At 36.6% G+C, this 17,415-nt stretch overlaps 1 protein-coding gene across 2 annotated transcripts; it reads left to right on the plus strand.

Moving 5' to 3' along the window:
• Positions 1–263: 263 nt before the first annotated feature.
• rspry1 (ring finger and SPRY domain containing 1) lies at positions 264–17,406 on the plus strand. 2 transcript variants are annotated; one of them, XM_017465850.3, is made up of 15 exons: positions 264–607; positions 2,272–2,759; positions 5,957–6,009; positions 8,592–8,704; positions 9,605–9,731; positions 11,458–11,516; positions 11,655–11,721; positions 11,822–11,953; positions 13,051–13,166; positions 13,250–13,393; positions 14,088–14,199; positions 14,464–14,566; positions 14,742–14,894; positions 15,068–15,172; positions 16,314–17,406. In XM_017465850.3, exons 2-15 carry the CDS (start codon positions 2,404–2,406, stop codon positions 16,408–16,410), a joined length of 1,737 nt encoding a protein of 578 aa, XP_017321339.1. In that variant the 5' UTR covers positions 264–607; positions 2,272–2,403; the 3' UTR covers positions 16,411–17,406. The 2 variants fall into 2 exon arrangements, with proteins under 2 accessions (XP_017321339.1, XP_017321340.1); XM_017465851.3 differs by lacking the exon at positions 264–607 and adding an exon at positions 752–1,012.
• Positions 17,407–17,415: the final 9 nt, after the last annotated feature.

Consider the following 17,415-nt stretch of genomic DNA (forward strand, 5'->3'; position numbering starts at 1 on the left):
CAGGAATCGAAACCCCAAACCTGGAGGTGTGAGGCGAACGTGCTCACCACTAAGCCATCATGCGCTCGTTTATGCAGGCTTTGTCCTCCACAAATATATGTATTAACAGGCTAAAAAAAACTTTAGATTTTTTACAAAATGTTTTAATGCTGTTTTGTTAAAAAAATATATAACATTATTATTTGACATTATGTAAAAATATTACAACACATTTTTGGTATGGGATTATTTTTGTACACCTGGCAACCCTGTCTGTGTCCAGCTCCTGTGTGCGGATGACTGAATGAACCTCCTCACATTTATGACAGAAACAGAAACACGAATGATGACTCCCGAGAAGAGCTCGCCTAGCTAGATGGCGTTTTCTGTAAGAGCCTGTTTCCGGGTAGAGAAGAAACATATTTATGTCTGTTAATCGACCATGTTTGAGTACTGGTCGATTTCCTGTGTAATATAAGGTACGTTAGCGTTCTGGCTTTCCGGCTTCTCTGCTCCAGAGTACAGCGCTAACGGTGAGCCAGCTAGCATTAGCTGCAGCAATCCACTTCCTGTATGAGTCGGGTTTAGGCCCAGTCCCCGAGCGCGAGCACATTTGCTTGCTTATCCGGTAAGTGACGTGTTTTGTTCCGTTACAACTTCTGGTTTATCTTAATGTCCGTAACCTTTTTTTGTTGTTAGCTCCTGTGGTTATTTTGCTGTACAGGGATTTGGCAGAGTTTACTAGCCATCTAGCTAACGTAAATATAAATTTATATGCTGAAAAAGGAGGCTAGTTTGCTAGCTCAATATACACAGCGCAATACAGTTAGCTTTCAACCTATTAGTCAGCTGTTATTCAGAGCTAGGTGGAGCAGCTAGTTTAGACCTGAGTTAACAACTTTTATCAGTCGCTCAGCTTTATTTTTTATTTGCTAATTTGTTGTGCAGTTCAGGTAGGCGAGTGAGAGGTTCCCTTAAACCTTTTCTAACTGTTGTCACCGTTAAACCTGTCTGAAATGTCAGTGTAAATAATGTAAGTATAAATAATGTAAGTGCTTTAGGCATGAAGCATTTTCTGTGATTGTTTGTTCAGAGCCAACTGTTTCTTCCGTACTAAGTTTTTGACTGGTAAGGTTTGTTTTTCATGTTCTGTAGTCTTACAGTGGATAGTTTTAAATACATTTCTTAATGTATCATTGTGCCAAAATGTTACTAAAGGGCTAAAGGGCAGTCACGGTTCGATAACCTTATCTAATCTAAAAAATATCACGGTTTCACGGATTAATTGTCCAATAAAAAAACAACACACACACCAAAGGTTCGGCACATTTTTGTGTGTGAGTGTATATATACAAATTCATGTGTGTATATATATATATATATATATATATATATATATATATATATATATATATATATATGTATATGTGTATATATATATGTATATGTATATATGTGTATATGTGTATATACATACAGCATAATGAAGGGAAAAAAGACCAAATCCTTTCATTGTTTGTCTTTCTTAGGAAAATACATTCTATATTAAGTATTATGTTATGTTAGTATTTATCAGGTTGTCATTATAAGCTGAAAGAGCAGCATGCATTTGTTTTTAAAAAACAAAAATAAACCACCACCCTGACTAGGATTGCAGTATGCACCACTGATTGGCCAAAATAGACACCTGTTTCCTTTAGTTCTGGTCAGCAGTTTCATGTTGTTCAATGTGTTTGTTTGTGTTTGTTATGAACATGCTAGGAGTGGCGGCAGAGGTAGCAACGTACCGTGTTTGTAACACTCCTGGATTACACATGCAAAGGGTTTCCAGCACAGCCATGTCCTCTAACTGAAGAAACTGGCGTTGCTGTAGTGTGATGAGGGGGCTGCAGCCTTTTTGGGGAGTTGCAGACAGATAAGAAGGGGATAAGAACCACTGGAAATTTAAATCTGTAATTTTGAACAGGTCAACAGAAACAATCTGGTCATACACTGTGACTAACTGTGACGCTGTAACAAACCTACATAGTTAACTTTTAGTGCACAGGACTTCTCCTGTATTTGGGTGTATCATGATGTCTGCTATTACTATATACTTACTAATCACTCATTTATTATTCTAATAAGCCCTTCACAAAAACCCAACAAAGACAGTTCCAGTAAATTGAGAGTAATTTATGGTGCTTATTGTTGATTAATCTGGAATGCTATGTCGTGGATCAGGTTGCTCTCGTTTCCCGCTTTCTCAGTTGGAGGTACACTCTCATCATTGCTGTTTCTTTCTCTCCACAGGAGTGAATCGCTCCCTGCTGTAGGATGCTTGTTGAATTCCGTGGCTTCTTTCTAGTCAGCTGCTGACGGTCCGCAGTAGCACGATGCTAGACGTCCCCACGCATCCCGTCCCGAGGCGCCTCCCCAAGTGATATGATAGTAGCCACCTGGATTGCATTCTGTGCCAGCAGGAGCCTTGCAGGGGTTCTGCGACTGACTGTCGAACAGCTGCGATCTGTCCAGTTGTGGCGGAGCCTCGTGGGTCGCGGAGACATGGGAAACAGTTGCGTGTGCAGAGAGGACAGTGACGTGGAGGAGGGAGTGGCGCCTCGGAGGCAGCTCAGGCGGGTGGAAAACTCTGAGCCCCCCGAGGCCAGGGGCAGCCGACCCAGGGATCCTGTCCGACCTCCCCGGCGAGGCCGCGGTCCTCACGAGCCGCGGCGGAAAAAGCAGAATGTCGACGGGCTGGTGCTGGATACACTGGCTGTTATCAGGACACTTGTAGACAAGTGAGGAAGTTTCAGTTTTACTACAGGAAGTGAAAATGTACTAAGAAGTGCAACATTCTGAAATATGAAGTATGGGCTCATATTGGGTATTTGTGAGCTGTGCTGTCTCAGATGTTACAGATAAGGTTTCTGTGGATGGGATGATGCATGCATGCATGCATGCATATATATATATATATATATATATATATATATATATATATATATATATATATATATATATATATATATATATATATATATATATATATATATATATAATTTATATATATATATATATATATATAATTTATATATATATATATATAATTTATATATATATATATATAATTTATATATATATATATATAATTTATATATATATAATTTATATATATATATATATAATTTATATATATATAATTTATATATATATATAATTTATTTATATATATATATAATTTATTTATATATATATATTATTTATATATATATATAAATATATAATATATATATATATATATATAATTAATATATATATATTAATTATATATATATATATATATATATATATAATTAATATATATATATTATTTATTTTTATATATATATATTAATTATATATATATATATATATATTAATTATATATATATATATATATTAATTATATATATATATATATATTAATTATATATATATATAATTAATATATATATATATATATAATTAATATATATATATATAAATAAATAATATATATATATTAATTATATATATATATATATATATAATTAATATATATATTATTTATTTTTATATATATATATTAATTATATATATATATATATATTAATTATAAATAATATATATATATTAATTATATATATATATATATATATATATATATATATATAATTAATATATATATATTATTTATTTTTATATATATATATTAATTATATATATATATATATATATATATATATTAATTATATATATATATATATATATTAATTATATATATATATATATTAATTATATATATATATATAATTAATATATATATATATATAATTAATATATATATATAAATAAATAATATATATATATTAATTATATATATATATATATATAATTAATATATATATTATTTATTTTTATATATATATATTAATTATATATATATATATATATATAATTAATATATATATATATAAAATTAATATATATATATTATTTATTTATATATATATTAATTATATATATATATATATATATATATATATATATAAATAAATATATAATATAATATATATATATATATATAAATAAATAATATATATATATATATATATATATATATATATAATATAATATAATATAATATATATAAAATAATGAACGGAAATAACGACTATCTGTGAAATTAATGCAATGCTACCTTAGACCTGTAACATAAGTTACCTCGTATAATGGTGAGATTCCCCCATTGGCCGTTATCTATTATGACCCCCTTATAATCTCCATCCCTGATTTGGCTACATCACTCTTCTCTCCTCTCCACCAATAGCTGATGTGTGGTTGGTGTTCTGGCTGCAGTCACATCATCCAGGTGAATGCTACACACTGGTGGTAGTTGAGATCCCCCAACCCCCCACAATGTAAAGTGCTTTGAGTGCCTAGAAAAGTGCTATATAAGTCTAAGGTATTATTATAACTTGTGGTCACAGGTTCAGTATATTACATAATCTGATTTAAGGCATATTGGTATTGGAGTGTAAAATATTATAATGATATTTTGATGGGGCAGTATGGTATTTTTATCTGCATCATCCACCCTCTCATGCATGTCTTCTTTTCCAGTCTGACAAAACAAAATATGTTCATTTTTCAAGATATAGTGCTTGTATATTCGAGCTTTCCAAAATAATGCCAAAAGCAGCTTTTAGTTCCTCAGCTCACACTGCCAGTACACTCTCAATGTTCTCTTTAATGAGGAAGACATTATTTATTTATTTATTTATTTATTTATTCATTTATTTGCACTGACTTGCTTTTCATTTTAATTTATTGCCAGAGACGGTGAGTCAACATGAGCTGCCCTTTATGTTTGCTGTAATGTGCTGGCAGCATGTCAGCAACCCCCCCGCCCCCCCATGTATATTTTCTCACCTTTCCACTTGAACAGCCTACACAGATATCCACATGCCAACGCTGGTGTGGTGAATGTTCACTTAAGAAACGGATTCGTTTCGGCTTGCTAAAATGTTGCGATTAGAGATTTCGATTTAGGCGGATATCAGATTAGATGCTAAGTTTGTACTATTACAAATTCGTCTCTACTATCCTAAAACATTTCTCTACAAGAGAAGTACTTGTGATTTGTGTCCCGGCCATTATTTTACTCGAAATGTACATGCACTGATGCTTTTCTGTCTTCTGCGATCTTTGTGGTGCGAAAGGTCTGTTCTGCTCAGGAAGTAAAGAGCTGAGAAATGGACAGCAGGCCGTGATATTTACTGGCTGTGAATCAGCAACCTCAGCTCTCATCACAGTATCATCATTACTCTAGCACTGAGCAGAGTCGCTATGCCTAAAAGCCATAGGGAATTTGCCTCCTCCCATCAGCTGCTCTTTTAGCTCATTTTCTAGCTAAGATGCTGGCATGAAGATATGCTCTTTACTTACACAGTCCTCTGATTTATGGCATGGATAGCAACCCAAGCAATATTACACTATGCTGAACAGTAGAGCTCCATTCTCTTCTCAGAGTCTTGTGTGGTGGTGCTGGTGTCCCAGAGGGCTTCCCCTGAGGGAGCTCTGGTGCCACTACACAGATGTACCTTTCCAGGAGCAATCACAGGGATGAATAGGGATATCACAAAGTTGTTATCACAGCAGCCATAACAACCAGAGCGGAGGCACACTTATCTCTTCTTCACTAGCCATCCGTCATCCTGCTTCACACACACACACACACACACACACACACACACACACACACACACACACACACACACACACACCTTTTACATCATTAGGATTTCATGTTTTGTTTACAGCTAGGAACTAATATGCTTATTTTATAGAAGGTGGATTACAGTTCAGAGAATCACTAGAGCACAATGCACTGTTTTATTCACTGAGGATTACTTTCATTTGATGACTGTTTATTTCTGATTATTAAATATTTGATTTTTTGTTTTTTCTGTTTCAGTGACCAGGAACCCCCTTACTCCATGATAACATTGCATGAGATGGCTGAAACCGGTGAGTAAGAAACCCAGTGTAGAAGGACTTTTTTTCTCCATCACTTGCTCTCCTTCACACATTTTCAGGGCTTTGTTTGGTGTGATATATTCATTTGTGAACTGCATCCAGCATGTGTTGTGTTCAATCACTGATTAAATAATGATTTTGTAAGTGTGAAAACTGTTTAGAAATAACTGGTATTCTAGTCTTAGCCTTTGCTTCTGTAATCATTTCGATTTAGTTGCTGAACATGGTTTGATTTGTTACTGAGCTACACTCGTAATCCCTTAGGCTGTTGATTTTAGATTTAGGGCTGCAAATAACGAATATTTTGATAATCGATTAATCTGTTGATTATTTCGTCGATTAATCGATTAGTTGGATTAAAAGGCTAATTTTTATTTTCTGTATTTTTTCAAAAAAACATGTTATTTCACATTCTGGCCAATGTTGTTCTTCAGACATTGTGCAAATTGAAGGCTATGAAAAAAGTATTAAATGTATCTATGTGGGCTACGGTATAGATTGTGCAAAGGATTTAAAAATCAATATTAACATTATATTTTGGAGGGAAAAAAAGAAAAGTGTTAACTGGTAAGAGGTTGAATGTTCTGCAGTAACAAACACACATTCACTCATCTGAACACAGTAACATGTTCCTTTATTCTGTAAATACATGACACTTTTTACATTTCTCTACAATTACATGTTAAAACCCCATTACAGTTACCGCACTCATAAAAACACAATTACTTTTGTTTCTTAATATAGCATCAAAAAACATATTTGATCAAAATTAATATTTTAGTCAGAGTTATTGCGCTTCCTTTCTTTTGCGCGCTGTTTGATTGACGTGCATGCGTGGACTCATTCAGTGAAGTTTAACGGAGACTCGCTCTTTGTAAGGACAAGTCTTTATGTAAAATGGAAATACTGGTATGAATTTCTAACATTTACAGATAAGGATATAAAGGTAAAAATGTCATTGCTGCGCTGAAGAAAATACGTCTGGAACACATTAAACAGCACATGCATCTGTCGCAGCATCTGACATGACAAGCCACGTTAATACACTTACGAGTTTGTTTGAAGCGCTTAATATAAAACACTCATGTTTTGGACGACCTGGATCATACACGTTTCCCGCAGCAGCTCACTCTGTGACCTCCACTGTTTCTCAGACGGGTTTTATTCATAGAAATTGGTGAAAAACGCATGTGAAGTGACGTCACTGACGGGGGATATCCACAGTCACATCACAGACCCATCTAGTTGATAATCAAACTCATTGATTGTTTTAATTATTGATTTCATCCATTAGTCGTTGCAGCCCTATACAGTATTTAGTTTGTACTACTGTTTGTTTGGTTTTTTTTTTCTTCTTCCTCCTTTTTTCCCCTCTCTCTTAATCTGTGTCTAGCTTTAGTATTAGGTTATAGAAGAGGTTTTAAATTATTATTTTTATAATTTATCTACGTTAATGGCTTGTATTCCTTCCTCTTATGATTATGTAGTGTACTCAAAGCTCTCTTAACCTCTGTTCGGCTCACTATTTAGCCGGGTTTCAGTAACTCAATCGATCTAATAGTGGAGCAGAATTTGGCAGGGTCTGAGATGCTTTCGACAACTGTGTCCTTTCTGCCAGCTTCTACACTACCCCCTGCGTTCAGTTGTTAGGGACCATGTTTCTGTTGACTTTATTCCTACGTGTATCTGTTGCCCTGGGGGCTGACGTTATTCGGCTCTGGTGACGTAGGTTGTCTTGAGCAGCACGCACTATTATTCCCTGAAAGTAGGTTTGAGGCGATTGATGATGCTTTAGGGAATCCTAAATATATTTTTCCGTCAGCACTGAACATGAATTTGGCAGAGCAATGATGCTTTTAGAGTCAAAATGTGCTGTCACAGCTTTACGGTACACAGTTGTAAAGAGGCAGAGGCAGACCTACCAACCTTTACACATTTGTTCATCGTAACTAAAACAGATAAGCGGCAGCTATTTTCCTCCTAAGGGCGTGGTAGTTACCATAAAACCCATTATATATACATGCGTTCCAGTTTCTACCTTAGGCGAATGATATGAGAAAGGGTAATACCAAAAAATTGGAGAGAGGCAGAAAGAGAGGCACAGGTACAGTAGGCAGAGGCAGACAGACAGGGTTGGACAAGACTGAGAGATGAGGGACCTGTAACCTCCATCCACTCCCACCTAGAATCATTCGACAAGACAAGGCTATAACTATGCTAAATCTCCCATGCCCCAAATGCTTCAGCTGGAACTTTAAATATAAAATTGTCATCACTTGACTGCTTCTTCTGTGGGCAGTTAGAGCGTGGTGACTGTCCTGATAATTTCACTTTTAGAACAGAACATGTTGCTATGTTAATTAGCATAGTTGGTGTGAAAAGCAGCTGAAGTGGAAGTGAATCAGCGTTTAGCACAGTTGAATCAGTTTAATGACTCATGTTTTATTTTTGGAGATTCTGACACATCACTGTCGGTCATTATGAAGGAACGTTAATTTCCTAGGCATGTCTTAGACAAAAGACAAACCTTTTAGTATTTGGGTGAATCATAACCTCTCTTTGCTCCTTTGCAGATGACGGGTGGCTTGAGGTAGTGCAATCTTTGATCCGAGTGATTCCTCTGGATGACCCGTTGGGTCCGGCTGTGATCACCCTGCTCCTGGACGAATGCCCTCTGCCTACCAAAGTGAGTATTAACACTTCTTACACATCCGTCAACACAACAATAGTCGGTAGGCGGTAGGCAAAAATGCACGAGTGAGTCATGACGTTCATTGTACAACACGTGTCCATAAATATAAACAAGAATTTAACACCAAATGACATTAACTATGACACAATGGATAACGTTAAGCTGATTTTAAATACAATAGCGACTTTCTGTGCTGTATAGTCTACCTCTCATGATCTTTCCTATTGTGGGCTATTATTATTATTATTATTATTATTATTATTATTATTATTATTATTATTATTATTTTAGTGGTGTTTTCCACTGCAAATATACATACCCGAAACCAGTGGGACATGGATATGGTTCTAGATATAATTAATTTTCCATCAACTTGTAGGGAAGTCACAGTAAATCACCATTATCTTCAAAAGGAAAATTTTGTTATAAGATCATTATCAAAGAACTGAAATATTTTACCCCACATGACCATAAAAGGACGTATTTGTTTGGTTGTTCTATAAACACACTGTTTTGGGTTTGTACCTATTTTTTTTTCTTTTTCCCTTCTTCTTCTTCTCACAGTGTTGCTTTTTTATTGCACAATCAGAACATTAGTTTATTGACTTGCGTCTTTTTAAATTGTGTGTTGCTTGTTATGCACAACCAGTCAGTAGTGAATTCACTGATTACCATTAATTCCAGTGAGTATCAATGAGCCAGTATCAAAAACCACATTTGTTTAAGTGAATTATTTGGTACTGGACTGCTGGCTGATCAGAAAAAAAAACATATCCATTTTATGGTGCAAAAAGTGTCAATACCTTTTCAGTGGAAAAAGCCTTAAACATGACCTTTTATGTGAGCGCTGTGTTTTTACACTCCTGTAACGTGGTCCTTCGAACCTTTGTGTAGGACGCTCTGCAGAAGCTGTCGGACATGTTGAGTCTGAGCGGTGCTGTGGCTCACCAGGATGCCCTCGTCCCGGCCAAGCACCGCAACACCACGGCAGTGCTGGGCTGCCTAGCTGAGAAACTCGCCGGTAAACTTTTCTAATGCATAAACACAAACATGTCCAAGCACACCTTCTGCATGTGTGTATGTGATGGTGCAGTGAACTCTGCATAACCGTGTTTTTTGGATGGGAATGGTATACATCACATTGTTGACATTTTTATTAAAATATCATTTAAACTTTGAGAACTTGCTGGAGTAAATTACAAACGTCACACAAATATCACAGTTTTTTCATGGTAAACGTGGGTACAACATGTGAAAAATCAAGAGATGTTGTGATCTGATCCATGTTCTGAATATTCTTCTCAAAGGTCAATATAAATCACCCCCAACTAGTTATTTGCTTTACAGCTCTTTATTTTATCAAGAGGTTTACGTTCTCTTTGTTTTAATAGCTTGAAGCTGAATGTGATGCTCAGTTTGTTTATTTATTTATTTATTTATTTAAACCAGTACGTACACCACAAACCTACAGCCCTATTTGTAACTTCTGTATGTGTGTGTCAGTCTGGGAAAACCCAACACAGTGCTTGAATTCTTGAATTGAGGTTACCTGATCATAACTCCAATATGTGGGCCTTCCACAAAGTTTGAAACACATAACTGTCTAGAATGTCTTTGTATGCTGCAGCCTTAAGATTTGCCTTCATGTGAACTAAGGGGCCAAAACCTGTTCCAGCACGACAATGTTCAAATCCTCACAGCCTCACTTTGAATTTTCCCAGGGGACTGGAGGCTGTTATAGCAGCAATGGAGAACTAAATCTGAAATGGGATGTTCAACACGCACACATGCGTGTGATTGGTCAGATTTCCATGAAATGTTTGTGGAACTATAATTATATTTCCCCAAAAACAGTGTGAAAATGTTGTTATTGATATTTTGAAAGTGAACAGGCTTGACAAGCATTCCTGCCTAGATCATGTTGGGGAAGGAGTCGGTCTAAAGATGTCCAAAACCTTGCTAGCTAAGTGTGATTTCCTCACACCGTGAATGTCAGGCTTCGATCAAAGTTTGGATAGTTATGTGCCATAAATGGGCATGCATCTAATCAATTCAGTTTGTAATCTGATGCCATTTTCAAAATGTCTGAAATACTCCTGTGCTGTAGTCAGAATTGGGTCTTGAAATTCAGTTTTCTCCCTTCTCACTTTTGGGATTAACCAGGTTTAACATCCTATAACTTTACTTGTGATTCAGCTGCATGCGAAAGAGAAACAGTTCAGGTTACAATAGATTTCAGTTTGGGAAATAATGTTGTTTTTCAGAACTATATATATAGTCGACAGAATCCATTTCACCTCATGAAGGGTTTCTCCCAGGCCGCCGTTGGCAATAGAACCTGACTGTGAATTTTATTACCGGTTGACTGGTGTTTCATTTATACTGTACCAGTACACCACCTACCCACACATCCATACATGATAGGTGATGCATGTTCATTTACTATGCTGTTCACTGATGCCAAGAGTGCACTCACATTTCAAAACTGCAGGAGAAAGAGCTGTGTAAAAGTTCTGTGAACATGCATGCTGCAGTCTCCTTCAGAGACTTAGGGCCGTGTGCTGACAGATCTGCTGAGTCCTCTAAATATACACACATACACTCACAGTACATGTTCCTTGGGATGTGTGCTCTTGTCTTGTTGTCCAGTGGTTCAAAGTCAAGAAAAGTCTGATTTTATTTCACTTTGGTAGCTGAATGGTGCTTGGATAATCCCAGGTGTTTGAGTTGTTATTCTTGTCTTGTAGGTCCTGCTAGCATTGCACTCCTCAGCCCAGGAACCCTGGAATATTTACTGGAGAGCCTGGTGAGAGGCGCTTTTGATACGACACACCATTTACAAATAGTTCCCGTATGGTTCACAGGGCACTCACTCTAGTGCAGTTCTTCAGTTCACCTATGTGTTATGCTGTTTTCGTTTACTGTGTTCATTTTATATCCTCAGAGCTCTGAAGCCCACCCTACTGTAATGCTGTTTGCTCTCATTGCTCTGGAGAAATTCTCCCAGACCAGTAAGTCTCCCACCCCCTGCCTTTTCTGTTTTGTGTAGTATTACATTTGAGACTTTTATCTTGGAAGAATTGTCATGGGGAATTTTCCTTGTGTTTTCAGGCGAGAACAAACTGACCGTGTCAGAGTCATGTATTGGCGAACGGCTTTCAGTCCTGGAGTCCTGGGCAGATCACTCAGACTACCTTAAACGCCAAGTTGGCTTCTGCGCACAGTGGAGCCTGGACAACCTCTGTAAGTGCTCCACCTTTCATCCAAGGGGTTTGGGTGTTAAACCTAATGTCCCTTCTGAATGTATTGGCGAATTCTATTGTTTTTCACGATACGTTGAAGACATTTGGGTTTGAGATCAAAAGATGAAAGCTGGAATTCCAGCTTTCATTTCCTCATATTTACATCTAGATGTGTTAAACAAATTGGTACATGTGACTGATGTGACTGGTTTTTCTTGCTGCATTGAATGTCTTCAGTGTATAGCAAAAACAATAGAATTTGCCTCACTGTTTCAGTAATTTCAGAGTGGACTGTATGTGTACCACTTTGTTGTTATTAAGTTCACTGATTTGTCAGTGAACATACAAAGCAGGTGTAAGGGACAGGAAACAACTCTAAAGCTTTAAATTTAGGGTATTTAAATTTGTATTGAATGAACCAAAGGAATTGAGTAATTGTAGAAATCACCAGATTCTGTGCATCTTCTTGGTGAGTCACTGACAGGCTTATGGTGTAACCCTTTTTCTGCACCTGCATGTTTCATTTTGTTTTGCATTCAGTCTTGAGCAGATTTTGAGGCATTTGGCTGCTTACCATATACTGAATCAGATTTCATCATGCTGCTATTATTTGCTTTATTGTGGTCCTCCAGGTTGCACTGTCTTTGGTCAGTGTTTAAAAAAACAACAGCAAAAGACTCCTGAGGAAAAAATGCCTTCTTTAAAGAAAAATTGGATTTATAAAGTATACACATACAATACACTACAATTATCTGACAGTCTGTTTTAAATTTATTTATTTATTTATTTAATTGTCATACTACTGAAAAACAAAAACATTTTTTCCCACACAAATTGCTGTGAAAGTTGCATTATAGCCTAGTACAATTAGATTTCTCCTTATTTAAAGATGGTAATTTTCACTTCACTGTAATTTATTTACGCTATGACTTTTTTTTTTTTTTTTAGGGAAGTAGGAAGCCTAAAATGTATCAGACGTAATAGAGTGAAACTGATTGTGAAATTGTTTATTCAGGGTGTGCAGTGTAAAATGTAGACATGTGAAAGAGCAGCAGTCTGATAACTAACATAACCAAACATTATCTTCCGCTGCCATAGTTTTAAAAGATGGTCGGCATTTCACTTACGAGAAGGTCAACCTGAACAACATCAACGCCATGCTTAACAGCAACGATGTCAGTGAATATCTCAAGATCTCTCCCAGTGGACTGGAGGTGAGCAATAACAATAGATGTAATTTCTTTAATTAAACTTCCTGAAATTCACAAATGTTCACGACTGTTTCCGTTTCCCTCAGGCGCGATGTGACGCTTCGTCGTTCGAGAGCGTGCGCTGTACGTTCTGCGTGGACTCTGGTGTTTGGTACTACGAGGTCACGGTGATCACTTCGGGTGTCATGCAGATTGGCTGGGCCACCAAGGATAGCAAGTTCCTCAACCATGTTTGTTCTTGCCTAATTCACATATCCGTATCTCAGTGAAATATACATTACCAGTCAAAAGTTTAGACAAACCCATTCTTTATTTTTATTTTCCACATTTTAGAATAATAATAGTCATCAAAACTCTGCAATAACAAGTGGAACTATGGGGATTATGTTGTGATAGTAAATCAAAATAATTTAGTATTTTAGCATCTTCAAAGTAGACACCCTTTTTGCGTAGAATTTCCAGAAATGTATTCTTGGCATTTTCTCCACCGATTTCTTGAGGAATCCCCCTGAGATGCTTTTTAAACAGTATTAAAGGAGTTCCCACCTATACTGGACACTTATTGGCTGCTTTTCGGAATAATTTGCTCAAGTCATCTGTTTAAAAAAAACCATTTTTTTGTAAATAAAATGTTAGTTTTCTAATGAAAGAAACGAATATGTTGGCACAATTATATTTTTGTCTACATTTAATCATACATCTTCAGATCAAAAGATTAATATCATGAGAAACATTTCAGTCAAGTGTCTCCAAACTTTTAACCTGTAGTGTATATGCAGAAACCTATTAGATAATTTGCATCAGAAACAGTGAGTTAATCTGATTCAGATTAAGTTTTTTTTTGGTGTGTGTTAGTCAGGAGATTTAACTGCTGTCCATTTTCTACCCACATGAAACATTCTACTGCGTGTGTGTGTGTTGCAGGAGGGCTATGGGATTGGAGATGACGAGTACTCGTGTGCATATGACGGCTGCAGGCAGCTGATTTGGTACAATGCACGCAGTAAGCCTCACTCCCACCCCTGCTGGAAAGAAGGTCAGTACAATATTACTACCTCACCAGTAAAGGTTTTTTTTTTTGGGGGGGGGGCGTATATGAACATTTTCTATTGCGCATTAACTTGTAGAATTGTCAGCTTTAGCAAACAGCTGAGCAGTTCAGAATGTAGTTCTTCATTGTTAGCTTTACACAATTGTCCTCTCCAACAATTACTGCCATATATTGCTGGTGAGAAAATGACTGACTAGGTCCATCAAAAGAGTGTCAGTGGAGTAGATAATGAGTATGTTTGTTCTGCAGGTGATGCCATAGGATTCTTACTGGACCTTAGCAAGAAACAGATGATTTTCTACCTGAATGGACACCAACTTCCTCCTGAAAAGCAGGTGTTCTCCTCTGCCACGTAAGTAAACCTGTCTTATGTTCCGATCTTCTCTAATAAAGAAAGCAAAGGTCAGCATGCACCCTGCTGTCTGAATAAAGCAGTGTGCATTTTTTATGTATTAATAAATGAGTTCTGTTAACACATTATGCGGGTTTTTTTGTGTGTGTGTTTTGTTTATTTTCCACTTTTTCAGGTCTGGCTTCTTTGCAGCAGCCAGTTTCATGTCCTACCAACAGTGTGAGTTCAACTTTGGGGCCAAGCCATTCCGCCACCCCCCAACTATAAGGTTCAGCACCTTTAATGAATTTGCCTCGCTTGCATCTGATGAGAAGATAATTCTACCCAGGTACATTTTAGCTGTTTGACGCCATTTGCGTTGTTTGAAAAGCTGAAGCTGATGTCTGAAAGTAGGCCAAAGCCATAGACATCTCATGTTACTCCGTGAATAAGAATGTCTTTTATTTTTTTATTATTTTTTTTTTCTTTTTCTCCCCCCTCTCTCTTTACCTTTTGTCTCAGGCACAGACGCCTAGCCCTTTTGAGGCAGGTGAGCATCAGAGACAACTGCTGCACCCTCTGCTGTGACCAAATGGCAGATACAGAGCTGAGACCATGTGCACACAGGTACAGAGCAGATCACTGTAGAGATATAGCTTTTGGGTTAAGGGGGTACAGACTTTTTATATATATATATATATATATATATATATATATATATATATATATATATATATATATATATATATATATTCATGCACACTTTCACTGGCCACATTATTAGGTATGCCTACCGTATACACATATGTATTGGCCCTTTTTAGGTTCAGCAACCAAATATGTGCACTTTGTATGTATACACTTACTGATTGTAATTGTGTACAAATCATCTATTGTTTGCAATTTTGTTTACCCCATCTATCAGTGTAACGCATGGTTCATCAACAGACAGACAGCAGTCCAGATGCAAACCCAGATAAACATACAGCAGAAATAAATGGCCATAGTTCAGTGACTCTGGTGTTTCAAACATGAACCAGCATGGCATTTGTAGCAGTTCCTCTGTTGCTGCTTGTTAAATAACATGCATTTATGTTTAAATTATTTAACTGAAGGGTACTGAAGGGTTCTGAAGGTACTGAAGGATTAGATACAGGGTCAGAGACATTAGTTTAGACTTCTTTTATAGATTTTTCATTTAATTTACTCTCTTTGGTATGATTAGTAAACTGTTGACATATTTAATTTAATAATAAAGTCAATGACAAAAACAAGTGTTTAGAGACGTATAGCGAAAGTAGTGTTTTATTCTCCCTGGGTCAAATTCAGATGTCTCGCCTGTTTTTCACTATGACACAAAACATAAACACAACAATTGTTTTACTTTTTACACTAATTATTAATGGATTAAAGAATTCAAATGTAACATTGGTCACCATTCAGTCATGTTAAGTTGCTTATCCATACATTTGTAAACAGTCAGTCTTATGTAACTTTGCCTTTACAGATTTTGTGTTTAATATTTCTGGTTTAATGTGGTCTATTGATCATTGTGCAATTTGCACAATGCAAAAATTGTAGCTAAGATATACATTTCTGGAAGCAAACTTCAGACACCAAATATGACTTGACTGTGTTTGGCTAAAGGGTGGGGGTATTTCAGTTTGCCCAGACTATTCTTTTATCAATTGATAACTGAACTTGCTTAAGATGCGGACATGAATAACTTGCATATTTAAAATTTCTGGATGGCTGTGTGTCTCTGTAGTGGTATTTGCATGGAGTGTGCCTTACAGCTGGATACGTGCCCGCTGTGTCGTCAGGACATTCAGACGCGAGTCAGACTCATTTCGCACGTGTCCTGACACCAACTCACAAAGCCAAGACTCGGACACTCCCCCTAGCTTCCATCCCATCCAAGTCCTGTCCAAGAGATCCAGGCTGACTGATAGAATCATGAGGCTGTTTCAGGATGGGATGCTGCAGCTCAAAATGTCGAGGAAGGAGAGCTGGATGTTCTCCTGGGGAGAGAAAGAGGGGGGAAATGGAGGACGAGAACAAGAAATAGGAAGGAAGATGTGTACTCCTAAGATCGTCACCCCCAGTCAGAGAGGAAAACGGGAGGTTGAGCAGTTTCTCAGAAGGTCAAGCATCATTTCCAGGAACATGACAGTTATTGCATGTCTAGCTGTACATGCATTGTGTACACAAGAATCTGTCTAGGACTCGCTTCCCAAAGGCACTAATCAAATGTGCCTGTGTATCTCTGTGTTCAGATGTGTTATATGTATCTGTGACTCTTATGTTTAAAGCTCAGCCACACAGACAGCAGTTCTTCCTTAAACTTTTTTTTTCTGCCCAGTTGATGCAACTCCCTGAGACACAGAGCGAACTTTAATATTTTCTCGGATTGTTCGCTCTCTCTTTGCTGTACTTGACACACTTGTGGGATGATTCCCTTGCATTATAAATATGATGGAAACCTTAACGAATTCACAAGCTGTGATTTTAAGTCTGATTATGCAGATTTTTCTTGTAATACAATGAAAATATTATTTAATATCAAAAACTAAACAGTTCAAAAAACTGCAGAGATAAACCTTTGACTTGCAACCACGCAAATTCAGGGTGCAGTGCTGTTCTGCAGTCGACACAGTCATTTGCCTTGTTTCCGTTTGTTGTGTAAGGAAGATGCACATGTCTCTGTTGTGTATACAGAGAGAGAAAATGGTAACTTTCAGAAGCAGTTAATGAGGCTGAAAGCACACAAGCTCTCAAAGATTGTAAAAGACTGGATTCACAATAATTCTTTTTCTGAACTGTGATGTTTGTAATAAACGTCAGATTTACGTGTTGTATAATTGTTTGCT

The sequence above is a fragment of the Ictalurus punctatus genome, chromosome 4, assembly GCF_001660625.3.
Source record: "Ictalurus punctatus breed USDA103 chromosome 4, Coco_2.0, whole genome shotgun sequence".
NCBI lineage: Eukaryota > Metazoa > Chordata > Actinopteri > Siluriformes > Ictaluridae > Ictalurus > Ictalurus punctatus.

Excerpts from the sequence above, each read along its gene's own strand:
- rspry1 (XM_017465850.3), top strand. The coding sequence starts at position 2,404 with ATGATAGTAGCCACCTGGATTGCATTCTGTGCCAGCAGGAGCCTTGCA. Across the intron at positions 6,010-8,591 it reads GCATGAGATGGCTGAAACCG|ATGACGGGTGGCTTGAGGTA; the intron begins GTGAGTAAGAAA and ends GCTCCTTTGCAG. Across the intron at positions 13,394-14,087 it reads ATAGCAAGTTCCTCAACCAT|GAGGGCTATGGGATTGGAGA; the intron begins GTTTGTTCTTGC and ends TGTGTGTTGCAG.